This window comes from Spermophilus citellus (genome assembly GCF_964194105.1).
Source record: "Spermophilus citellus genome assembly, chromosome: 8".
Taxonomy (NCBI): domain Eukaryota; kingdom Metazoa; phylum Chordata; class Mammalia; order Rodentia; family Sciuridae; genus Spermophilus; species Spermophilus citellus.
Genome location: NC_138189.1, coordinates 110,679,294 through 110,702,240, shown reverse-complemented (window position 1 = coordinate 110,702,240; position 22,947 = coordinate 110,679,294). Strand labels below are relative to the sequence as shown.

At 39.0% G+C, this 22,947-nt stretch overlaps 1 protein-coding gene across 2 annotated transcripts in view; it reads right to left on the bottom strand.

Moving 5' to 3' along the window:
- UNC5C (unc-5 netrin receptor C) overlaps positions 1–22,947 on the bottom strand; it is a gene marked incomplete at its 3' end in the record, with an annotated part of 359,207 nt that overhangs the window by 21,243 nt on the left and 315,017 nt on the right. For both annotated transcript variants that reach the window (XM_081304710.1, XM_081304711.1), the window contains 3 exons: positions 20,010–20,097; positions 10,269–10,437; positions 7,913–8,146 (listed from right to left, as the gene is read on the bottom strand). In XM_081304710.1, the coding sequence (XP_081160836.1) occupies positions 7,913–8,146; positions 10,269–10,437; positions 20,010–20,097 (491 nt within the window). The remainder of the gene's footprint in view (positions 1–7,912; positions 8,147–10,268; positions 10,438–20,009; positions 20,098–22,947) is intronic.

Here is a 22,947-nt window from a genome sequence, read left to right as displayed (position 1 = left end):
GGGTGCACTGCTATCCCCCGGTGTTAGTCTGCCTTGCTTCATCCCTACTAATAACAAGGCTGGACTCTAGTGACCAGGTGCAAACATTTCCACATCAAGTCACTTCATTTCCAGGGCTCTGCCTGCTGTTCCCACAGCTGTTGCTGCCATGGATTCTTGGTCTGAGATGCCACTTCCAGCCTGCCAAGTCAGGGAAGTTTGTGACACTTTTAAAGCAAAGTGCCAAGGGGTAACATTCAAGGAAGTGGCCATGCCACTTGGATCCCCCTGGGCATACTCCTGTGGTTTTTTTTTTTCTCTCACATCTATGTATTGGGAATAGGTTGCTTTAGGTCATTTTGGACTAACATTGCATTTCTTAACTGTCTTACAGTCAGAGAGGTCAGTAGTCCAGCATAGGCCTAACTGTCTATAACCAAGTTCTAATTGCCTTCCTTTCTGAGGCTTAAGGGAAAACTTTGATTTTTTTTTTTGTCTTTTCCACTTTCTGGAGGTTTCTCACATCCCTTGGCTCATGGTTTCCTTGCTCCATCTTCAAGTCTAGCAATAGCACATATTTCCAGTTCTTTTTCTATGATCATGCCTCCCTATACCTACAGCTGGGAAAGGAACTCCACTTTGAAGAACCTACATAATGAGATTAGACCCACTCAGACTGTCCAGATTATAGCAAGGCAGATCTCAGTTTCATGACGGTGAAATCAGTTTTTTGTTGTGTAATACATATTCACAAATTCTGAATATAAATATGTAGGTATCTTAGGGGGGCACTATTCAATCTACCACTACTTCTATTCTCCCTCTGTCTCTTAAATAAATTCAACATGGCAGGTCATTTCCAAGCTAGAGGATTGGCCAGGGCCAAGGCTAAGTCTCCTGAGAAGATAATAAATAAAAGGTGAATTTTAAGGTACCAGAAAAGATCCTTGTGATTAAATGGCTGAATGATCAAACTACCAACAAACCTGAAATGCGTCCCACAATTACATCAAAATTCAATGTAATATTTTCATTGAGCTATTATCTTTAAAATGCCATGATAGTCTAAATTCCCTCTGTGTGATGATTAAGAGATTCATATCTAGGTCCTATTTTGTTCCAGGAGATTTAATAATCTTGATCTCCTTGAATCTTCAAGGTATTCCTGAGGCAGACAAAATCATTAGGAAACTTTAACACATTTTTCTTCTCGTTATGCAACACTTGTGTCATATGCATGAATATATTAATTTAATTCCCAAAAGCAAGATTATGAAAGTATAAAACACAGGTTGGGGTCATTTTAAAGTTTGTATGAGGGCACGGAAAGGAAAGCTGTGGCTAATGGGGCCCATTCTATGGAAGGCCAGCCTTCAAAGGCCTAGATGAAGTAGACTGAGGAGTTCTGGGTTCAGTAAGGGCACAGGTGGGCATGAAAGAAGCAACAGAAAGATGCCAGTGGAGGTGGTGACAGGTGGTAGGATGAAAATAAAACCACCTCCCCACTTAACCAGCTGCCTGTGACTGTCTCCAACATGGCCAAAGAAGGTAGCAAACAATTCTCAACTAGGCTTCATCCAAGAGATTTATTTTTCTCCACTTTTAAGTGTTTCTTTTTTTAAAACATGATATTATCTTTCACAGAGTTCTTCGAGCATATTAGAACCTAGATTAGGGTGTGTGAAAATTGAATGAATCTAACAAAGACTCTTCAACATTCCAGGTGACTCCATAAAGCTATAATATGTCAATACACATTATTTGGTTGATATCATAAATACATTTGTCAGAAATTCAACGAAAATCTGACACTATCCACACTGTATGAAAATAACTCCACTTTTATGTTCTGAATCTCAGGATTTATATAAGCCCCTTTGTTAGGAGCAGAGTCTCAGATATTTTACTCTTCATGTAGTGGGGCAGAAATTTCTTATTTTTATGTAGATGTACATTTCTCCTTGGGTGTTTAAAAACTTATTCCAAATATAACCTTGCTCTCTGTTAATTTCTGGTCTATTTATACTAGGATTTAAGTCTTTACAAATAATGAAAGGAAAACACCATTTTTATTACTTTAATCACCTGATGAGGAAGGAAAAAGAAAAGCTCTGATACTCCAAATACCATCTTTTCAATAAACTTGACCTCTCTATTTGAGTTGATTTCCAAACTACTCTCAAAATTCTTAGCATCTTTATGTCTTTATGTGAACTCAACCTGAGCATTATTCCCACTGGTCCTTCAAACTCATGCATAGGAAAAACCCCTCCTGAAAGGTGTATAAAAGAATTCCACTGTTTCCCACCAGCCTTGACTTCTACCCTGTCAGTCACTCCTAGCATTCTGATGCCATACGAATGCTTCACAATTGCTAAATGCGGCTTTTAAATTTCAGGTGACCATTTTGCCCCAAGGCTTAACAAAATACAGGAAAATTTGTTATAAGAGCTGCCAAACTCAAAGAAGTATATGTGAGATGAAAAAAGGTACCAGGGTTACTTGAGAATGACTGATATGGAAACTTTCTTTTTTTTCCCCATCCATAAATATGATAATATAACCAGAGATGATAAAATGTGATAGCATTCTTGAAACACTCCTCTCTAGACGTTGGGCCACCATTTTTTTCTAAAATCTTTCAAGGACTGTGCAGGTATGTCCCCTGAGAGTGACTATTCCACAGGGGCTCCATGTCTACACCTCTTCTGATGTTTCTGTGAGTTTTTCTGTCATTCATAATGAATCCCCAACTTACAATAGCAACTTTAAGAAATTATCAAGTCCTGGGAGGACCACCTTTGGGCATTACTTGCTATGCTAAAGATGGAGGTAGCGAGGAGTTGGGTTAGATCACAAACAGAGAATCAGAGCTTCTTTTCATTAGAGTCCAAATTATGAAAGAAGAGATTGAAGTTAAGGATTTGGAATCAGAAAGGATGCATCCAGTGGAAGGTGAGGTCATTCCTAAACATGGAGAGGCCTGCAGGACAACTGGGAATTTTAGGGGAGTGGAAGATACTTGGAAGAATGCTGCGTGAAATCCAAGAGTCTAGAAGAGAGAAATAAAAGTGTGTGGAGGAACAGGTGAGGTGTTGCTTAAACTCAATTGGAAATGTATGATTTTTTTTTTTCATAGCAGTACAACAGAGTAGAACTGAAAGTTGTAGTAGAGCATACGTGTTCATTTGAGGTCATCATTGCTATGGAAATTCATAAAGCCTGCTCCAGCTCAAGATGACAGGTGATTTCAGGTGGGAAGTGTGTTCCCTGTAGATATGGGTAAGAACAGAGGAAATTTTACAGACTTTTTATAGATCAGGAGACCAGGAAAGGTTGAGGAAGTTTCTCCTTAAGAACCAAGGGCAGCTTCGGTGTGCAGCAAGGAAAGATGGTTGTAGTCATTAATTAAGCCAGTCACCATTGGAGGTCTTAGCACCAAGGATGAAAGCTATAGAACATTTATACTGGTAGGTAGATAATGTGGGATGATTGAATGATGGAATAGAGGACCTCTGGGCCAAGGGATTATGATTTAAGTGGCGACACTAAATTTCAGAGAATTGTTGGAATAAAATGGGTAGAAAGAATGATGGAGGCAAGTCTTGCTAGGATGAGGATGTTGTCTGTGCTAAGGGAATTGAGACAGGTAATGAGCCACACAAGAAAGATCCAGCCCATGAAGTGGAAAGATGCCAGAGAAATAGTCATGGAGTATGAGAACTATTAGAATTTTCAACCTAGCTGGGTGTCCACCTGTAATCCCAGCAACTGGGAAGGCTGAGGCAAGAGCATTGCAAACTCAAGGCCAGCCTCAATAACTTTATTGAGACTCTGTCTAAAAATAAAAAGTAAAATAAAAAGGGGTGAGGAATGCAGTTCAGTGGTAAAGCACCCTATGTTCAATGCCCAGTACCACTCCCAGCCCCCCAAAGAATTTTCCTTTTGGCCTGTGGTGAATTCAAGGGTGTGGACTTCGTGACAGGCATTGTTAACCTGGAAGATCTACTGGTAGTTAATGTGGTCAGGTAAAGAAATGGGGAAAGAACCATTTGGGGGTGTAGGGAAGTTTATCCTTAATACAATCAAAGTTCCAAAAAAGAGATGAAAATATTTAGGATGAGTTCACAAGAGAATAACACAGGTAGCCGTAAGAAAAAACTTCAGTACCCAGACAAGTTAGATCAGAGCCTTTGGGGTAGAGCCCTGGAGTGAGTCTTTCAAAAGCTCGTCACTGATTCCTATGTGTGTTGAGATAAAGAACTAGTGGGTTGGGAAGAACATGAAACAGGAGTGGGGTAGGCCTGAAGGAGGAAGAAGGACTTGGGAGGGGTGATGTACTATGGGTTAGAGCGACAAGAGAAGCAGGGACATCAGAGAGACTGGCAGGGAACATTAGCAAGCAGGGTGCCAAGAAGGCAAAGTTTCAGCCTTGAAGGGCCTTTTCCAGCTAATCCACTCCTAATCCACTCACAATTCAAGGGTGAGATCAGATCGTATAAATGTGACTAAACTATCTCTTTGGTACATTGGACAGACCATTTACCTACAACTAGAATTTTGATATTTTTGCATTATTAAAAGTCCGTGAGGTTTAAGAATGCCTCATCCATTATTCATGTTTTGGTTCAGGCTAAGTGCTGGATCCCCAGATGCTGAAAATTTATAAATGTCTATTTGGAAAGCATTGACCACAATACAAACTACTTTGGGGTTATTTTCACTGCAAAAGAGCTGTTCATTGGTCTCTCTCAGTGTTGACCATTGGCATGGCTTTCTAATCAACATAATCAAATGTATTTTATAAAATATACATTTGCATTTTTTAATAGATCTCTGTGTGTCTGCTGGGAAGACAGGACAAGAGTTTTCTGAGTATAACTGTATGAATAAAACTATGTGTACCAAACACTTTAGATATGATTTGGGTCTTCTATGGTATGATTTTTGCAATAATTTTCCTGGAATTCTTTGAAAAGATTTGTGTTAATCAGATCCCAGGATCCCCAAACAAATACAACTTTCCCTAAGAAGAATTTAAGCCTTGCATAATTTCTATCTTAGAAATCATGATGCTTCTTAATGTCTTAGAGGTATTGCATTTTCAAGGAGTCTAGAAGAAATGTCCTGAAGCTTTACACTAGAGCTGTGTGTTCGCATCATTTATTCCACATCAAAAAAAAAAAAAATCCTATAGGCTTGATCATCAAAAATACATCCAGAAACCCACCTGGTCTTATCCCCTCCCCTGGGAACTAGGCTGATCCACTATGAGGAAGGATGATTGCAATTGGCTCCTCACTTGTCTCTCTGCCTCCATTTGTGTCCCTTGAGTCAATTTTGTTTTCATGACCCCAGAACTACCCTGTAGATGGAAACTCCATAGGAAATACCCTGACAGAAAAAATTTCTTCCCTTGGCTTCCTGGACTTGTTTTTCCCCCTTCTCTTCTTCCTCTGGGTGCTCATCTTTCTTTAGCAACTTGGGCACCCTGCTGGCTGCCCTTCTTCCTCCTTGATCCCTGTCATTCAGGGTGTGACTCTTCAAGCAGCTCAACCTGACATCCAGATGCAGCTACAAAGCCTGACTTCTCCTCTTAGTAGCTGGTGCAATCTAGAAAAACTGACTTGAACTTTCTGTGCCATGTTTATTAGCATATCAGTCAAGTGGGGATAATGAGATTGATATAGAATTTCTGTGAGGATTAAATGAGTTAATACAAAATATTTGGAATTTTGCCTGGTACCTAGGAAGCTCTCAGAAATACATTACTGTTTTGTTGTTATTATTATTATTTTCTCTCTCTATTGTCTTTTAGTATTTTCCCTGGTCACCTTGGATGACAAATATCAATATTGTTGGTTCCTGAATATATATCTTGGGATCATCTCTCTGTCCGGACAGCCACATCTATATTTCTTTTAAAAAGATCAGGTATGGCTTTTTAAACATTGCCTTAATTGACACATAATAGTTTTACACATTTATGGGGTACACTTTGATACCAGGCACAGAAAGACAAACACTGCATGAGTTCACTTATTTATGGAAACGAAAGAAGTTGATGTCATACAAGTAGACAGCAGACAAGAAACTACCAGAGGTGGGCAGGACAGGGGTTGCAAGAGATTGGTACAAAGCCACACCTGTATTTCTAACCGTGCCCGGGTATCTCTGTCTGAATGCCCAATTTATACTTCTAATCCAGTATTCTAAAAGAATAAGCACTGTTATAGATGGAATGTTTGTGTCCTCCACAATTCATATTTTGTGATCCTAAACCCCAATGTGATGGTATTAAGAGGTGGGGCCTTCAGGGTTGGGGTGAGGTGATTAGTGTGGAGCTCTCATGAATGGGATAAGTGTCCTTATAAAAGAGACCCTAGGGAAAACTCTAGCTATCTCTCTACCAAGTGAGGACACAGTGAGAAGTTAGCAGTCTACAACCAGAAGAGGCTCTTACCAGATCCCAGCCAAACTGGCACCCTGATGTCAAGTCTCCAGCCTCCACAACTGTGAGAAAGAACTGTTGTTTAAGTCAGCCCATTCTGGGTATTGTGTTATAGCAACCTGAACTAAGGTTGTAACCCCAAAGTTGCCTGTCCCCTGAGTTTACTACCATTGACTTAGAGATACAAGTCTGATCTCTTACTCGGCCCACGGAGGTTAGTGACCAGGCCTGATAAAGGCTACTGAACAGGACCTTTTCTCCTGTTCCCTTTATCATCCTCTTCTGTTATCATCTCAGCTCTATCCTGCTCTTCTTATTAATTGACTATCTCTTCCCACTGAAGTCAAACTAATATTTATTTTTTAAAAAATATTTTTTTTTCCCCTTAGGTGTAGATGGACACAACACAATGCCTTTATTTTTATGTGGTGCTGAGGATCTAACCCAGGTCCTGCCCGTGCTAGGCGAGCGCTCTACCGCTGAGCCACAATCGCAGCCCCTCAGACTAATATTTCTAATGTATATTTCTGATCATGTTTTTCTTCTGTTTAAACCTCTTTATCTCTATCTCTATTACTCAACAGATTGAACCTCAACTCCTCTCACTGATAGTCAAGGTCTCTCTTCATGGGAGGAACCTGTCACTCTAGGCTTCCTGGAATAATATACCTGCCTAGAGGCATCATTTGCTCTGTGTTTCTGCATGCTGTGTCTTCCACCTGGAAATATTGAATTTTTAGTCGAAACCCTACCTTCCACTTTGGTCAATTTCAAATGTTAGCTTCTTTTCATCTTTCCTCAAAATAACATGATGCCTCTGTCTCTTGAACTTGCATGAACTTTGCATCTCGGCTGTGGCATTCATCACATTCTGACTTATCTCCTCATCCTTGCCATACTTCTTTTATTCTTCCTTCTAGATCATAACTTTTTCAAAGGCACTTATTATATCCCTTAAAGCTTCAAATGGGATAAAATGAATGGCAATAATCACACCAGGAATTAAGCTCATTTATTCTGCAAAGCAGCAGCCTGTTGTCAAATGCTAACCCTCTCCCTCACAGCCCTCGTAAAAAGAATGGGAAAGCATATAAATGAAGTAGCACACAAGAGGAACATACAGTGTGAGCAATTACGCCAATTTCTTTTATAGGAAGAACACAGCTGAGATAAACATGGAAGCAGATTATTTACCATCCACGGGTCTCCTTGCCAAACTCTTCTACATTTTTCATTAAAAGAAATCAAGGAAGGTAAACAAAAGTAGCCCTTGGGAGGAATCAGCATTAAGGAAATGGCTCATACGTCAGCATGGCCCCAGAGATTTGTCTGTTTCTTTAACTGTGTCCTTTGGGGCGGAATGCACGTGTTCACACACCTGGGTGCATTTGCACAGACAAATCTCCAGGTGTGTTCAGCCACACCAAACCTTGGCTTACAAGTGGAGTGAAGAAGAAGGAGTGCCAGGCAGGAGTCACTTACCTTCAGGGCATCCTGAGTGTCATCCAAACAGTAGACCCGGATGCTGTACTCCAGGGAGGAACAGCAGAGAGGCCCAAAGATGGCTAACTTCAGGCGTTTTGCTGCGGCTTTGGTGGTGGATTGCCCAACCAGGGCGTAGGTGCTGAGGTTCTCTGTGAGGATGTGGCAGGCCTCTGCATCCAGCTGAATGTAGCAGGGGGTAGTGAAGTTTTCCTCTCCAACCACTACTACATCCTGGAAGAGACAAGGGACAGGGCTTATATATTTCTAAGCCACGGAGGATGCATGCTGGTTGCTGTGGGTGGTGGTAGGCAGAGTAGTCTCCTCTCCTGAGTGCTCATTATTCTTTATCCTTTCCTATTCCTTTCTTTCTCAGGCCTTTTGATCCTGCTACTTCCATTCTTCTTTTTTTATTTTTTTTTTAAGTTGTAGATGGACATAATGCCTTTATTTTGTTTATTTATTTTTATGTAGTGCTGAGGATTGAACCCAGTGCCTCACACTTGGTAGGCAAGCGCTCCACCACTGAGCCCCAGACCCAGACCTCTACTTCCATTCTTAATAATTATAATTATCTCCTTTTCTACTCTTCCCTTTGCCACCTATATGCTGATAATGTTCTTTATGTTGAAGTCTTTTACACAGTGCATTTTTTTTTTTGGTACTGGGGTTTGAACCCAGAGGAATTTAACCACTGAACCACATCCCTAACCCTTTTTATATTTTATGGAGAGACAGGGTCTCACTGAGTTGCTGAGTCTGGCTTTGAATTTGCAATCCTCCTGCCTCACCCTCCTGAGCCAATGGGATTATAGGCATGTGCTACCTTGCTTGGCTATTTTTTTGATCTTCCTAGAATCTACATTACTGGAATCTACATGAAAATCCAAAATACCTTCATAAGTTACCCTGACTTCAGTATACCTTAGTTTATTTTCTGTTTCTGAGAACTGAATGATTTAATATATATTTATTATTTAATCTAAAAGTATACTGTTTTGCTATGCCATTATAGTATAAGTTTTTCCCCTAAAAAAACCCATATACTTGAAAAGAATTAGGAAAACTAAGGCCTTATGGAATACCATCCAATTGCATTCTTTCACAATTCACCTGCTAGTTACTTCCCAAAGCAGGACACTGCTTTTTTCAAACTATCTTTCTTGCCACATTTCATGGAAGGCAAGATTTGTCAGGCTTGATGTCTTTAATATACTTTTTTTTTTTTTTTTTTTTTTTTTTTTTTTTTTTTTTGCTGAGTGCAGTGGTGCACAGGCCTATAATCCCAGCAACTTGGGAGGCTGAGGCAGGAGGATTGCAAGTTCAAGGCCAGTATCAGAAATTTAGCAAGACCTCGATTAAAAAACAAACAAACAAAAAAACCCACAACAGACTGGGGATGCAGCTCAATGACAAACAATTCTGGGTACAATCACCATTATCTCCCTTACACATACACACACACACACACACACACACACACACACACACACACACAGCATGATCTCCTCATATGGCCAAGAATAGCAGATATCCATAGAAAGAAAAATCTAATTAATTCCAGGATGCCCTCCTACTCTGCTAACTCTACATTCCTAAAATATTAGGGGTTTAAATCTTCAAATATATCTTTAAAAATTTGTTCCCTAAATGAAAAATACCATATGTAATCATGAAGTACATAATATACATATTATACACATATATGACATACTTATGTATATATATATAGTATAACATACTTTGTATATTACAACTTCATATTTCATAATTTTATTTTATATATATATAGAGAGAGGGGGGGGAGAGAGAAAGAGAGAGAGAGTTATATAATTGGCATTATTTGATAAAGCATATTCCTCAGATACAGGTGCTAAGTGACAGGTTCTGATCTGAGAAGTGGGGCCCACTGAAGGCCCTGAAGTTATGATGGCAATAGATGTAGAAGGACAAGGTGCCCCAGATTCTCTTCATTCAAAGTAGAGCTTTGGAGAAACTTCCTTTCTGTTTTCTCAGGTTAAATTCAAAAGACTATATCTTAAATACTTCTCTGCAATTAAGTGCCTAACGTGCTCTAACCAAGGTACAATGTGCAATGACTCTCTCCCTCCAAATTTAAATAAATTAAAAAAATAAGAGTGTATGTATGTATATGCATGTATATGTGCATACACAAACACGCACACACACACACACACACACACACACACACACACTACTCAGAAACTAGTCTCTCTCATTTTGAGTACAACTTAAACTTCTCCCCTGATGTTTTGCTTTAGAAATGAAGGCCTCCCATAGTTACTCCTACTGATGTGCACGAATCCCATCTTTACTCTGAAAGAAGCCCCCTCACCTCCCACTGTCCCTGTGCTGTCTGGTTTTTGAGCTGGATCTTCCAGTCTTCTGTATTGGGATCTGCGCAGTGATGCAGAGTGAGGATGACGGGGCGGGTCAGCAGGGCTCCCGGAGGCCCACAGCTCACCACTGGGGTCAAGAGCGTCTGAGAGTCTTCCATGGGTGGCCTGGTAGGAGAGCAGAGAACTATGTCAGTGACATTTCATAGTAATTATGCACTGCGTACTTGTTGAGATCTGAGATCTAAAGTTGTACAAACAGTTCAAATAGTTTTCTCTTGGGTTTTTTTGGGGGGGAGTGGGGGAGTGAGGCAGAAATAAATGTGAAGACATGCTCTTTATACCAAGGCTTTCATCTTTCAAGACTGGAGGTCTCTATGAAAACAGGGAATTTGCCATCATCTCTTTGATCCCCTCCCTCAGACACAGGTTGCCTTTGGTAGCTTCCTCTGAATATATGTGCTGATACTTTTCAGGATGGAATGAGAAAGAACAGAGTCCTTATGAAGTTATATAACTAGCTTTTCTGATAATACTTGCCATTGGTCTCACAGGGTTTTAAATACTTTTGTGTTTTTAGGACCTAACTTGAAAAATACTTCAAAAAAAAAAAAAAAAAACACTTCAGAATGAGGACACCCTGGAGCTAAACTTAGTCCAAATGACTTTCAGGAATAATTCAGGCTAGTATGGCAGATTCATTCTTTCAAATATGACCAGAAACACTACAGAACTGTATTTCTATAGAAATTAAAATAAGTTCTCTTTATTTATATATCTCATATTCAGATCTGGGCAGAAAGAACCTCAAAGATCTAAATTCTTTTATTTTATTATTTTTTAAAGACTAACATATTGTTTCCCCAAAAAGATTTTAACCAACAATCAAATGGATAAATTAACCTATCTTGATAGGTGAGTAGTCATCCCATAAGTGTTAAGTGGATGGTACAAAGTCTCACACCTCGTAAGTGCTGGTTAGCACAGGGACTAAAACTCATGCCTTCCCAATAACAATGCTCAAGCCACTGTTAGAGTAGCCTGGCCTTAGAGAATGTGGATCCAAAGAATTTCACGATCCCTCAGGAGGCCACTGAACATCACCTTCTATCTAAAGCAGGAACCTCTGACAACATGGCTGTGCTTTAGACACATCCACATTGACAGTCCATTGCTACCAAAGGGTCATCCTGTTTATTAAACACTGAAATTTCAAAAAGATCCTTAGCTGGGATGAACCCAATCTAGTTTCCTGAAATTTCTCTTCACCAATCTTTGACCTGTTTTCTAGCCCACTTTGTTTCATATATTTGGAGATTGTTACAACTCCAAAATCTTCATTTCACACCAAACATTCTCATCTTTTTTCAGCATCAACTGGCAAAATATGGTCTCCAGATCTCTTCATGTTCACATGGATTTTTTACAGTGTCCACAATAGTTTGGGGAATCTTAAAGTGAACTCAATATTCAAATACTATGAAGTACTACTATTTCTTTGATTTGAAATGTGTAGTTATATTCATTCAACATAAAATTGTTCTCTGAGATTACTGGTAATCAAGTAATTACTTATAAATATTATTGAGAAGGCTCCAGTTAGAAAGAAAGATGGAGATAGTATGGCTAAGTATCTCCTTTATAAAATGAGGCAATGAAAGGCCCAAGGAAGTTAAGTAATTTGTTAAAACTAACCACTCTATGTGTTCCTTACATGAATGACTCTTAGGCATACTTTATATTGTTATGTGTTAGCAGTAATGGCTTTTGAATCTAGGTATGGCCATTTAAATTAAGCTTTTTGATTTTACCTTAATAGTCTCACAGTAAATTTCTTAATGTTACATCTTTCTTCCAAATATTGGCTGTATTTGCCAGTCTTTCATCCTTAGGCATAAATCTCATATGTCTGCCATCTGTGCTCTCATCACAATCACTGATAACATTGTAACACAAGAATAAGGCAAGGACAGAAATCTTTTCAAGGACACCACTTGAAAACTCTCTCCCATCTAGCATCAATACCTTTGAGTTATTTAGTTCAACTAAATAGAAACCCATTAAAATGTACATTGTCCAGTTGACATCCCCTTTATCTTATTCACATAGATATTAAAAAGGACATATCAAATTCCTTTGTAATTGCAATGGCCACTTGAAATTGATTTTTCTCTATTCTTTATCTGTAGTTTATATATTATTTATTACAGCATCTAGAAGTTAGTTTATCTGGCTTACCTTCATTTAACACTCAATGAATGATAGTAGCTATTATTATTTTTAATATTGTTGGAAGATAATTCTCCATGGATTTCTCATATTACTGTGCACTCTTTAATGTCTTTTCAAGGATGCTTGTAGAAGAGTTGTCTTGGAATATAAAAATAGTGTCTGCTCTGGAGCAAATGGCAGGCAGTTGTCCTTCTCATTACAAAGACCCAGGTTCCCTAAGCTCAGAGGTCCTTTACTGGAATCCAACACGTAAGTGTGTAGATGTCATCTGATGCTCTTTGTATCACCCTTTGAGAACCTGGGCTCAGGAAACTAGCACAAAGAGATAATATTCTAGATGACATGATTGCTAACAAACTGTCCTTTGTCTCTGACCCAGGAGTTTTGTATCTTCCATCAGTAGCCACAAAATCAAAGTAGCTGACCTCACACCTCACACCTCACAAGTAAGGTCACATCTTGGAGCAATCACAGATGACAATTATTATCAGTTCTAAACTCTAAATTAAAATTTGGCATTTATTATCCTTAAAAAGTCTTAGCTATCACTGCTTCCTCTCTAACTTTAAAATTGCACTCAGATCCACCAACCTATGTCTTTCTCTCTTCCTATTTAGAAACCCCAAACAAACATTACCTACTTTTAGTCTTTTAATATTATCTCCATTCTCTATGAATAACAACAAAGTTTTCTCTATTCAATCTAAAGTTTTCTAGGTACTTGGAAATGTACTTACACTTCAAATCATAAGGTTATCAGCAGCAGCTTGAGACCTCATTACTATCCCCTTTTCCACTCTGATTTTCATTTTCTTTTAACCCAGTTTGTCCTCCTTCTTTCCAGTCTGAAATTCATTCTCTTACATGACTGAAGTTTTGCTTTCATTTTGTCATATTTAATATTACACTATCTGCCTTAGGCAGTGACTTTATTATTGCTTAATTCTACTTTTCCTTCCAAGGAGAAAAAAAAAATCTGCAATGATTGCATTTTCCAGAGCACTGCTCTTACCTTTTAGTTACAAGTGTACCTCAAGAAGTGAGTATTAAACTTTTGAGGAAGGAGCCTAAAGTGGAATCCATTTCAAGTGTCCCTTGCAATATAACTGGAGATTGGAAACATCTGTCTCTCAGTCTGGTGTCAGCAGCCAGTGCTTGAAGGCAGGAAGGATAGGAAGCAGGGGTTCTTCTTGTCATTGAATTGGAACAGAAGGGAGCAGAAGATTCCCTGCTGGGTTGGGGAGCTGTCAGACTGGTATTCTCCAAGCACACCACTGGCATGCAATATTGATGGGCACTGTTCTTGCAGGAGGGATAGCAAGGGAAGCGGGGAGGAAGGAGGGACAATGAGTGTCAAAAGAATTTATTAACCCAGTGAGGTGGGAGAATGTAATGAATAGGGAAGTGGTGAAGTGGAATTCATAACAGGGGATGAAAAACAAAGAAGAAATAAGACGACACTCAAATGCTTTCAAGATGAAAGAAATCGGCTTGAAATTGGAAACATTTCTGAGCATATACAGAAAGAGTGACTTAGATAAGATTTAACTTTGTGAAACCAAAGGTCAGAGTGTCTAAATTCACCTTTCCTTTATTTATATAAAGGTAGGATATTAAGCATACATAAAACAGTAGAAATTAAATATAACTCTGATTCATGTTTTGTAGAGAAGGGCCTCACTCCATCATGTCTCTTGTGTTATCCAAGCTATTCAAGCAGTCTGTAAATATTAATTGCAGATAAAATGGAGATAAGCAGAGAGCAAAAATTAGCTGCAGAAGCAGCAATTAAGTAGAAATTCAGCAATGAACAATGATTAAATTTTAGAGACTTCTTAAAGACCAACAAAGACAATATCATGGTAAATGCTGGATGGGTCCTGAGGCCTCTAGGACAAAGTCCATAAGAGTTTGTTTCTTGTCAGAGATATTTTTCATTTCTTGCTTGCTATTATCAGTGAGGAGAACTTCTACACAGAAGTGCATAATTTACACAATTTCCACATGAACAATTGCATTTGCTGCTCATGGCACACCTGTAAGGTAAAGTGTTTATATTATGTTTTTTTTCCAGTATGGTAAACTGATATCCAGAGCTGTTAGTTAACATGCTTGCCTAAGGACACAGAGCTAGGCATCAGCAAAGCGAGATTTCAAATACAAGTCATTTTGTTTCTTTCACACAGTGGTGTATTTTGTGTTGCTTGTAATGGGTGTAAGGACTTTCTTGTCAGTTTTCTTAGAGCAAAACTCTTTAGAAAGAATGGGTCTCCATCTGCCTCTGGGTGGACATGAGATGCTCATCTCTTTTGTTAGGCCTCTCGGGATGACAGTCCCACCCTAGGCTCAGCTGCGTTTTCAAGCACACGCCTTCCACATAACTGGCAACTTGAAATATTTGCACTCTAGGTACCTGACAGGGAATATCTAACTCACTTGCTATCAAAAGCTCAATTGAGCAAAAAATATATTTATGCAAGCCACTCTGAAGGGCATGCCACCATTTCCCCAGACAGGCAGAATCTATCCCTGGATGAAGCCAGAACAACTGAGCATTGTGCTCTGGATGGAATGGCTGGGTCTTTGTGGAATTATTTCACTGAATGTGTGCTTAGGCCTTAGATAATCTGTTTCCACTGAAGGACACTAATAGAAGCAGACCTTGAAACTCATTGCTATTTTTATTATCAGAATGCTGTTGGTTGTATTATCAAAATGTCTTGTTTTTGAGGAATCAGAGAATGATAATTGAGCTTCTGGGCATATTTCACATTTTCCTTTTGAAAGCTTAGAAACAGTCAATTCATGATCTATTACCAGGGAATGTGCAGGGAATTATATCAAATCTATTATATTCCAGCTGCTCACCTGACTTTATCTTATCTTTAATAACCTTACTTTCCCCATTTTCTTATCTTTTTTTTTCATCCACTTCTTTAAGTTCATCCCTTCCATTGAGACCCAAAAGAAAAGAATGTATTTTTTATAAACCACCTTGCAACATTTCTTTATAAGTAGGATTTCAATATATAAACATGGTTCAGAATCAGGAGAGAATGACATTTACATATACCTGGTCTCCGTTGCCTCCACCCTTTAGTCTTTTTATAGCTATTGCTTCAATCATAGGAACTTGGGACTCATGAACGAGAAAGGAGTCTCTCTACCAAAAAGGAGAAATAACTCTAAGTGTCACTGAGAAATGTCAACTGCTATTTTATAAAATTCCAAACGGTAACATGTCAAAATAAACAAAAAGGATTTAGGCATGATTACTCACCTAAGGGAATTTTGGCCTTCCACTTTATCCTAACAAACACTCACTGTTTGTATTTAGTAGAGATATATATGATAGCTTTGGTGGCCTTCCTTAACTCACCTTAAACCATTCTGAAGTGATTTCTACAGGAATGTTGGGGAAAAAAATTTCTAAACACTACCAATTCCTACAGGCGACAAACTGTATTTATTATTTTTTTGTCTAATTATTTATACACACACACTTGCATTGTACATACAAAATGTGTATTTTTCATTGTTCTTCCTCTGTCTTTGCATTTTGTTTTAGCATCTGAACTGTTAACCATCTCAGCCATCTTGAAGTTCTCTTTCCCTTTGTTTCTTGGGATCCCCTTATACTGCAGTTGATTGATATATCCTTATACAAATATTCTTTCATTCAAAAATATTCACTGAGGAGCCCCTTCATGTCAAGTGCAGTGCTGCATGAAAACTCTTTATCTAGTTCCTTATCCTTACAAGGTAATTTAGTTTCTCTCTTTACACCCAAACCTGAATGGGAATATTTCCCAAAGTTGTTTCCCCAGCTTTCTTCTTTCTGTCCCTACATTTTCTCTGTCACAGATTCATCCACTGCCACGACTGCACTTGAGTGTCTCTAGTGGACTCCTTATCCCCACTTGCATCCGGAACACCTCTTGTTTGCAGTCCATGATTCCCCGCCTCCAGCCAGTTGCTGCTTCTGACCTCTTTCTTCTGTTGCTCTGCACATTCTTACAGTGCCCAGGACTTGCATCCTAAATGGATTCTGTGCATTCCTTCTCAACACTGTGGGTCAGGGATGAAATTCCTTCCCTTCCTCAATACATTTTACTTTCTGTCCTCTCAGACTCAGGCCCGACTCACTCTCCCCTCTCTCCTCCCACCTAAATTGATGCCACAGCAGAACCCAGCACCTAGCCTTCAGGAAGAGTCTATTTCCTCTATCAATTCGATCACACTGTCCCCAAATCAATCTTTAAAAAGCACCGCTATTCCTGTGTCATTTGGCTGCTCAGAAGCCTTCTGTGGCTCCCTACAGTTTACAGAAAAGAGTTCTATTTGCTTTTATATTTGGAAATTATAAATTGATTTTCTTTTCTTTTTGCTTGCCTTTTGATAAAGCCACTGGGAGAACACTAAGGAAAAGGGAAATTAACTTTTCTATATATTTTTTCATTGCTGGGGATTGAACCCAGGGCCTCGGGCATGCTAGGCAAGCACTCTACTCTCAAATTGCTTTGCCGTAAGAGCTGACAAAGGACAATGTTTCAATCTTAGACTAATTTTAAAAACTTGTTACTAGAAGTGAGGCAAAAAGGGCTACTTGGTACGGAACTTGTATCCACAGGGGGAACAGGCTTTGCAACCTCTCTAGATCTATAAAGCAGGAGAGGCAGAAATGCTGGGTGCAGCCTTGAGGCTCCACACCCTCTTTGGTCAGAGGTGGCTTGTCGCATCTCTGGCTCTTTCAGCCTATCCAGCCTGCGCTTTCTAAAGAGCATATTCAGTAATGATAAGGTCCCTCTTGTCACATTCACTATGCCACATGCAATTAAGTTCACGCCTCCTGTCAGGCAATTCATATCAGCAGATGACCAGCTGGATACCATCCAGCTGGAAACACACCCAATTTTTGATATTATGAAAGAATCAGAAAGAGGGAGAATGGAGGCAAATATTCAGAATTTTCCTACACATGCCTTGAAATGATACCCATGCCTTCTGATCCTTATCGCGTCTTCCTCCAGAGAAGTTCCATCTCATATCATGTGAGGATGGAAAGGGTCTTTAGTGAGCAGTAGACACTCTGTCCACAATGCAGGATCATAAGAAACAGAGGTTTGCTGAGTGCCAGTGCTATGCAGGAGGAATGAACCTAAGAACACCCAAGAGTCCTTGGGGTCAGACGAACCTGGGTTTGAATTCTGCCACCCTTATTTACTAACTGGGAAATCTTGACTATGTGACTTAATTTCCCTGAGACATAGTTTGTTCATCTTCAAAGAGAAGCTCTTTATCACTTGCAGAGCTGCACTAAGGAATAAATAAAGAGTATGCTGAAGACACTGCAACAAAGCTTTGCATTATTACTATATTAAAGCACAATCTTGCCATTGTGCTTTTTTTTTTTTTTTTTTAAAGAGAGAGTGAGAGAGGGAGAGAGAGAAAGAGAGAGAGAGAATTTTTTAATATTTATTTTTTAGTTATTGGCGGACACAACATCTTTGTTTGTATGTGGTGCTGAGAATCGAACCCAGGCCGCACGCATGCCAGGCGAGCGCGCTACCGCTTGAGCCACATCCCCAGCCCACCATTGTGCTTTTTACAAGAAAAAATGCATCTAGGTCACAATGGAACATGAGTGGAGAGAGGACTTCTCATTTATCTGAGACGGTCATCTTCTTGTGTTTGTTCCTTGTTTCATGGTCTCTGGTGCATACTTTCTTTTGAGATCTTGAGCTTTGTCTAGCATCATCTTTATAAACAGGACTTCTTGCACTCCAAATTTGATTCCCTGTGCACCTAACCTTAGGTGGTAGGCACAGCAAGGAGTGATTTATTGTTTTCTTTTCTTTACAGTTAAAAGAAATGGAACCTAAAAGCAGTGTGTCTAGCTTTATCGATTTTCTGCTTTCTCTTTCCTTCATTTCAAATGCACAATTATCCTGGTTAGAATGCCAACTAAAGTTTGGGAAGAAAAACCAGATGAGTTACACATTTTCAGCTTTAGCCGGCGCTTGCAATAGCCCCTTAAGGTCTGATCTTCAGCTGCAGATAATGGCAATCAGATGAACATAGAGGCCATCAGCCCCTCATGGTTTCTCCAAAAGCACAAGCCAATACTTATTTCTACTTAAGCAAATGGCCACGTGGGCAAAAGCCTTGATGGATGGACATATTTAATGCTAACTTTAACCCTGAACAAGAGAAAAAAAATGAATAAAATAAAAGGATCTTGGAGTTTGCTAATTTTTTTTTCTCCTGCTGCAAAAGAAGGAGTTCTGAGGTCTGTGAATGTAGCTTTGCATTGGGAATGAAAAGAATAAATATTTGATGTAGGTAAATACAGGCCTTTAAGTGACTTTCGGTTGCTCAAATTTAAGGCACGAATAATGCTCAAGGAATTTTATTCTCCTCTTATTCTGGCTATTGTTTGCATAGGTGAAAGTACACCACCTGAGGAAAAAAATGTTCTGGGTCATACCGATTATAAATACCTATCTGTCCACCTGAGTGCATAATAAAGGAGCTCTTTCAGCTACTGAAGACTAAAAATGGATGTTTTTCTGAGGATGAGAGCGGGTTAAAGAAAAGGCATAATGCGTGATAATGATAACCTACTTCTACATTTGTCACTCACTCTTTGTACTCTGAGCTCAGGGCTGAGGAGCCCACACTATTCCCCTCATGATGAACAATGGTCATTACATGATGAGGGTCTTCCTTTTTAACAGCGTCTGTTATATTAAGGCTTCTGTGTTCCTTAGAGGCCTCTGAAGGACTATTTAACACCCACTTTATGTGGGAACAGATTGAGAAAGACTCTCAATGATTTGTTAAACTTCAAACTGAAAACTGATTTTAGAACTTCTAAACCCCTTGTGTTAATTTTACTTAAAATAATTTCATCTTTGTGATTAGGACCCATTTGAAACACAACCTGTTGATTCCACCTAGTTTTAACCAACCCTTGACCCACTTTGAAAGGCCTGAGTTTGAAATTTATAAGTACTAAATGTAAGAAGGGGGCTGATGACACATTGGAAGAGAATCACAAAAAATTCTGTGGGTAAATGTCGGTGCTAAACTGAGGTAGGAGGGGCGGGTCAGGGGTTATGGGTGTCCAATCCTTTGAGACCTTTAACCCTGTAATGGGAACAGGCTAGATTTCTGAATAGGGCCACACAAAGTCAATGTCTCTGTGTCAACTCACACATCTCTCTGGACATTCCAGGGATCACATTTTGACCACTTTTTCCATGTTAATATGGCCACATGTCTACTTGGAACAAAGATCTTAGGCATTCCACCCATCCTCAAGATCTGCAAAAGTGTCAGAAGCTTCAAAGGTAAAAAGAAGTATAACTTGACCTTTTACAGGTCTAGAGAAAACTGTATGTCATTTAAGACAAAAATATGTTGGGTTTATTATTTCTCTTGTACAATTCTCCTCCAAGTTAGACTGGTAAAGTCAAGTGCATCAGGGGAAAAAAAAGCATATTTACCTCATATTTTCTTTCCTGTGTACAGTCACATACATTTCGTAGACTCTCCCTTGGGGAATGGCCCCAGCGGGAATCAGCAAGCTTACTCCTGAGCAGCAAAAGAAAAAAGCAGTTGTATGAGACCTGTGAATCAAAAGGAAACTTCTAGAAAGAAATGCCTTTGCAGCAAGCAAAAAGTAATGAGGAAATTCTGTGATCACGCAGCACTAAGACTGCTGCTTTTTCTCCAAAGACATGTAAATACTCATAGCTGCCCTATTTTCCTTCCTTATTGGCCTCTGTAGTTACCACAGCTCCCTCTGAACTGTTATGGAATTACTTAGAGGAATGATTTTTTAAACTCTGGTTTTATTTAAGGAAGAGACAGATGGTTCCACTGTTGTTTTCCTTGTAAAACAAGAGAAAAACCAAAAACTGCTATAAACTTTCAAACAGCAGTAATGATCTATTGTTTCTAATTAAAAAAAATCTCCATAAGATTCAAAGACAACCTCAACCATATCAAAAAAGATTTATTTCTGAAATATCTGGCTATCATCATGTATTCTACAACAGAATCAGAATTGTTGAGGTACTTTTGTTACACATAACTCAAAAAGGTGAACTGTGAGTTTAGTTAGAGCCAGTCAAAGCACTTCTACTTAGCTGCTAATTGGTGCCCTGTGGGAGCACTATTGGACTGAACTGTGCTCTAAGCTAACTGTGCATGCAGCAATCCTTTGCCATTGAGTTTGCATCAGGATCACCTGAAGGGTTTGTTAGACCACAGATTAGGGGACCTTACTACAGAGTTTCTGATTGAAAATGTTGAGGCGGGGATGGGAGATTCTATAGTTCTGATGAGTTGCCAGGTGATGCCCATGATGAAGGTCCGGGGCCCAGCCTTTAGGAACTGCTGAAGGGCACTACTGATCATCATCTCAAAGAGACTTGGGACTGGGGTTGGGGGTCAGCATTGTGAGGATGTTTAGCTCCATCATTTCATTCCCATGAAATGCACTTTAATTCAGCTCAATAACGATGTATGGAGTATCTTTGTGAGAACAGTGTTTGGCACCATTGTGAATGCCAAGTAGGAAAAGGTAGTGTTCTTGTCCTTAAGTAACATATAGTTAACAAGGAAATGGTATATGTCAAATGAATATGATGCAACAAGAAAACTTGCCCCACTGCGTTACAATAGCTCAAGAGTAAAGACGAGAGAGTCAAGGGGAAGTAGGGATACAAAGGCCTTGGAATAGCCCATGGAAGATGCTGAGTCAGGGCCCTCTTGAAAAGGAGAGTGACGAGGGAGCCCTGGTGGGGCAGGAAGGTTAATGTCAGGCTGATATATAGAGAACGGTTGTGGGGGGCATGGAGGGAGAGCAGGAAGAACACACAAATCCAGTAAGACTCAGCATTTTTTTTTCCCCAATGAAAATCATAAAAATGTACCTTTGTCTTTGTTATGGGGATGAAAAAAATTATAGATGTAAATTAGAAACAATAAGGCCTGACAAATATGAATGACTATGTTACTCTATTAAATGAAATGATGTTTCTGATCATTGTCTCATACATATTAAGTACTTAAAACAACTGGCTCCCTCCCTTCCACTTAAGAAGCCTTTATATAATTCATATATGAATAAGTGGCAAGTGTAGCAATGGGAAGGAAAAGCAGAATCCCCGGGGGGGGGGGGGGAAGAATGGTCTTAGAAATAATCATAATATTAAAACAATGGGAGAAAATAGAAAATGTTTTCCTGGAGTCATCTGATGTACTAATATAAATATAGTAAAATATCATAATCTTAAAGAGCATACAAATATAATGAAATTGAGAAAAAGGCAAAAAAAAGCATTTAAAATAAAACATCTCAGCTATGTAAAATGTATAAAGGCAAAATGACATTCTATTAAATATTTCAACTGTATTAAAATTTTTCTTCTTTAAAAGTATGCTATGAAAGGCATTGCAATGGGAGAATAAGAATCAAAGACAAGCCAGGTATGGTAGGGCATGCCTGTAATCCCAGCTGCTCAGGAGGCTGAGGCAGGAAGATCACTAGTTCAAAGCCAACCTCAGCAAAAGCAAGGTGCTAAGCAACTCAGTGAATCCTTGTCTCCAAATAAAATACAAAATAGAGCTGGGGATGTGGTTCAGTGTTTGAGTGCTCCTGAGGTCAATCCCCAGTACCAAAAAAAAAAAAAAAAAAAAAGACAATTTCATATGCAGGTCTAGAGATCCTCCATAGGTCTGAATATTACTTGCATTTTTCATGTGACATTAACATATTAGGTCAATGAAGTTGCTTTCTATTACTGTATTTAAAAATATTCACATTTTTTTCCAAAGAGTGAAGATAGATTCAAAGAGGAAGTCATTAGCCCTCTTCTGGCCTATGGTTCCAAACCCATTATTATTGATTCTTGAGTACCAATCTCTAATCCAACATCATTGGTCACTAACTTAAGGTCACCATGGAAGTCCTTCTGAGGCTTTTTCTCTAGGTTGATATTATAGATGGATATATCCAAGGTCAGACTTAGGACCTTATAAATACTTTGTGGTTGAAGATTGAGGGATGAAGAGTTCAGTTAATAAAGGAAGAATCTGGTATCTATTATGAGGTCTCTGATCATCAAAAAATTAGTGTTCTGAATCATCTCTTCCTTTAGTTAGCTGGAACTGAATCAACTGACATTTTTTTTCTAATTAATTTTTCTTTTTATAATACAGTGACAATTGTGAGGGCTCCTGGTTTACTGCTGCCTCCCGAAGCTCTATTAAAAAAAGAAGGTCAATGACAGTTCTAAATTGTATCTCAGCAGAAAGTTGGGAGTCAAATATTTCTAGAGGAAGTGTTTCAGACTTGTTTGAGGGAAGATAAATGGTTTTGCTGATTTGGTCTGAGGTAATATTTTATTTATGCTGAAAGGAGATTTGGGTTAGATA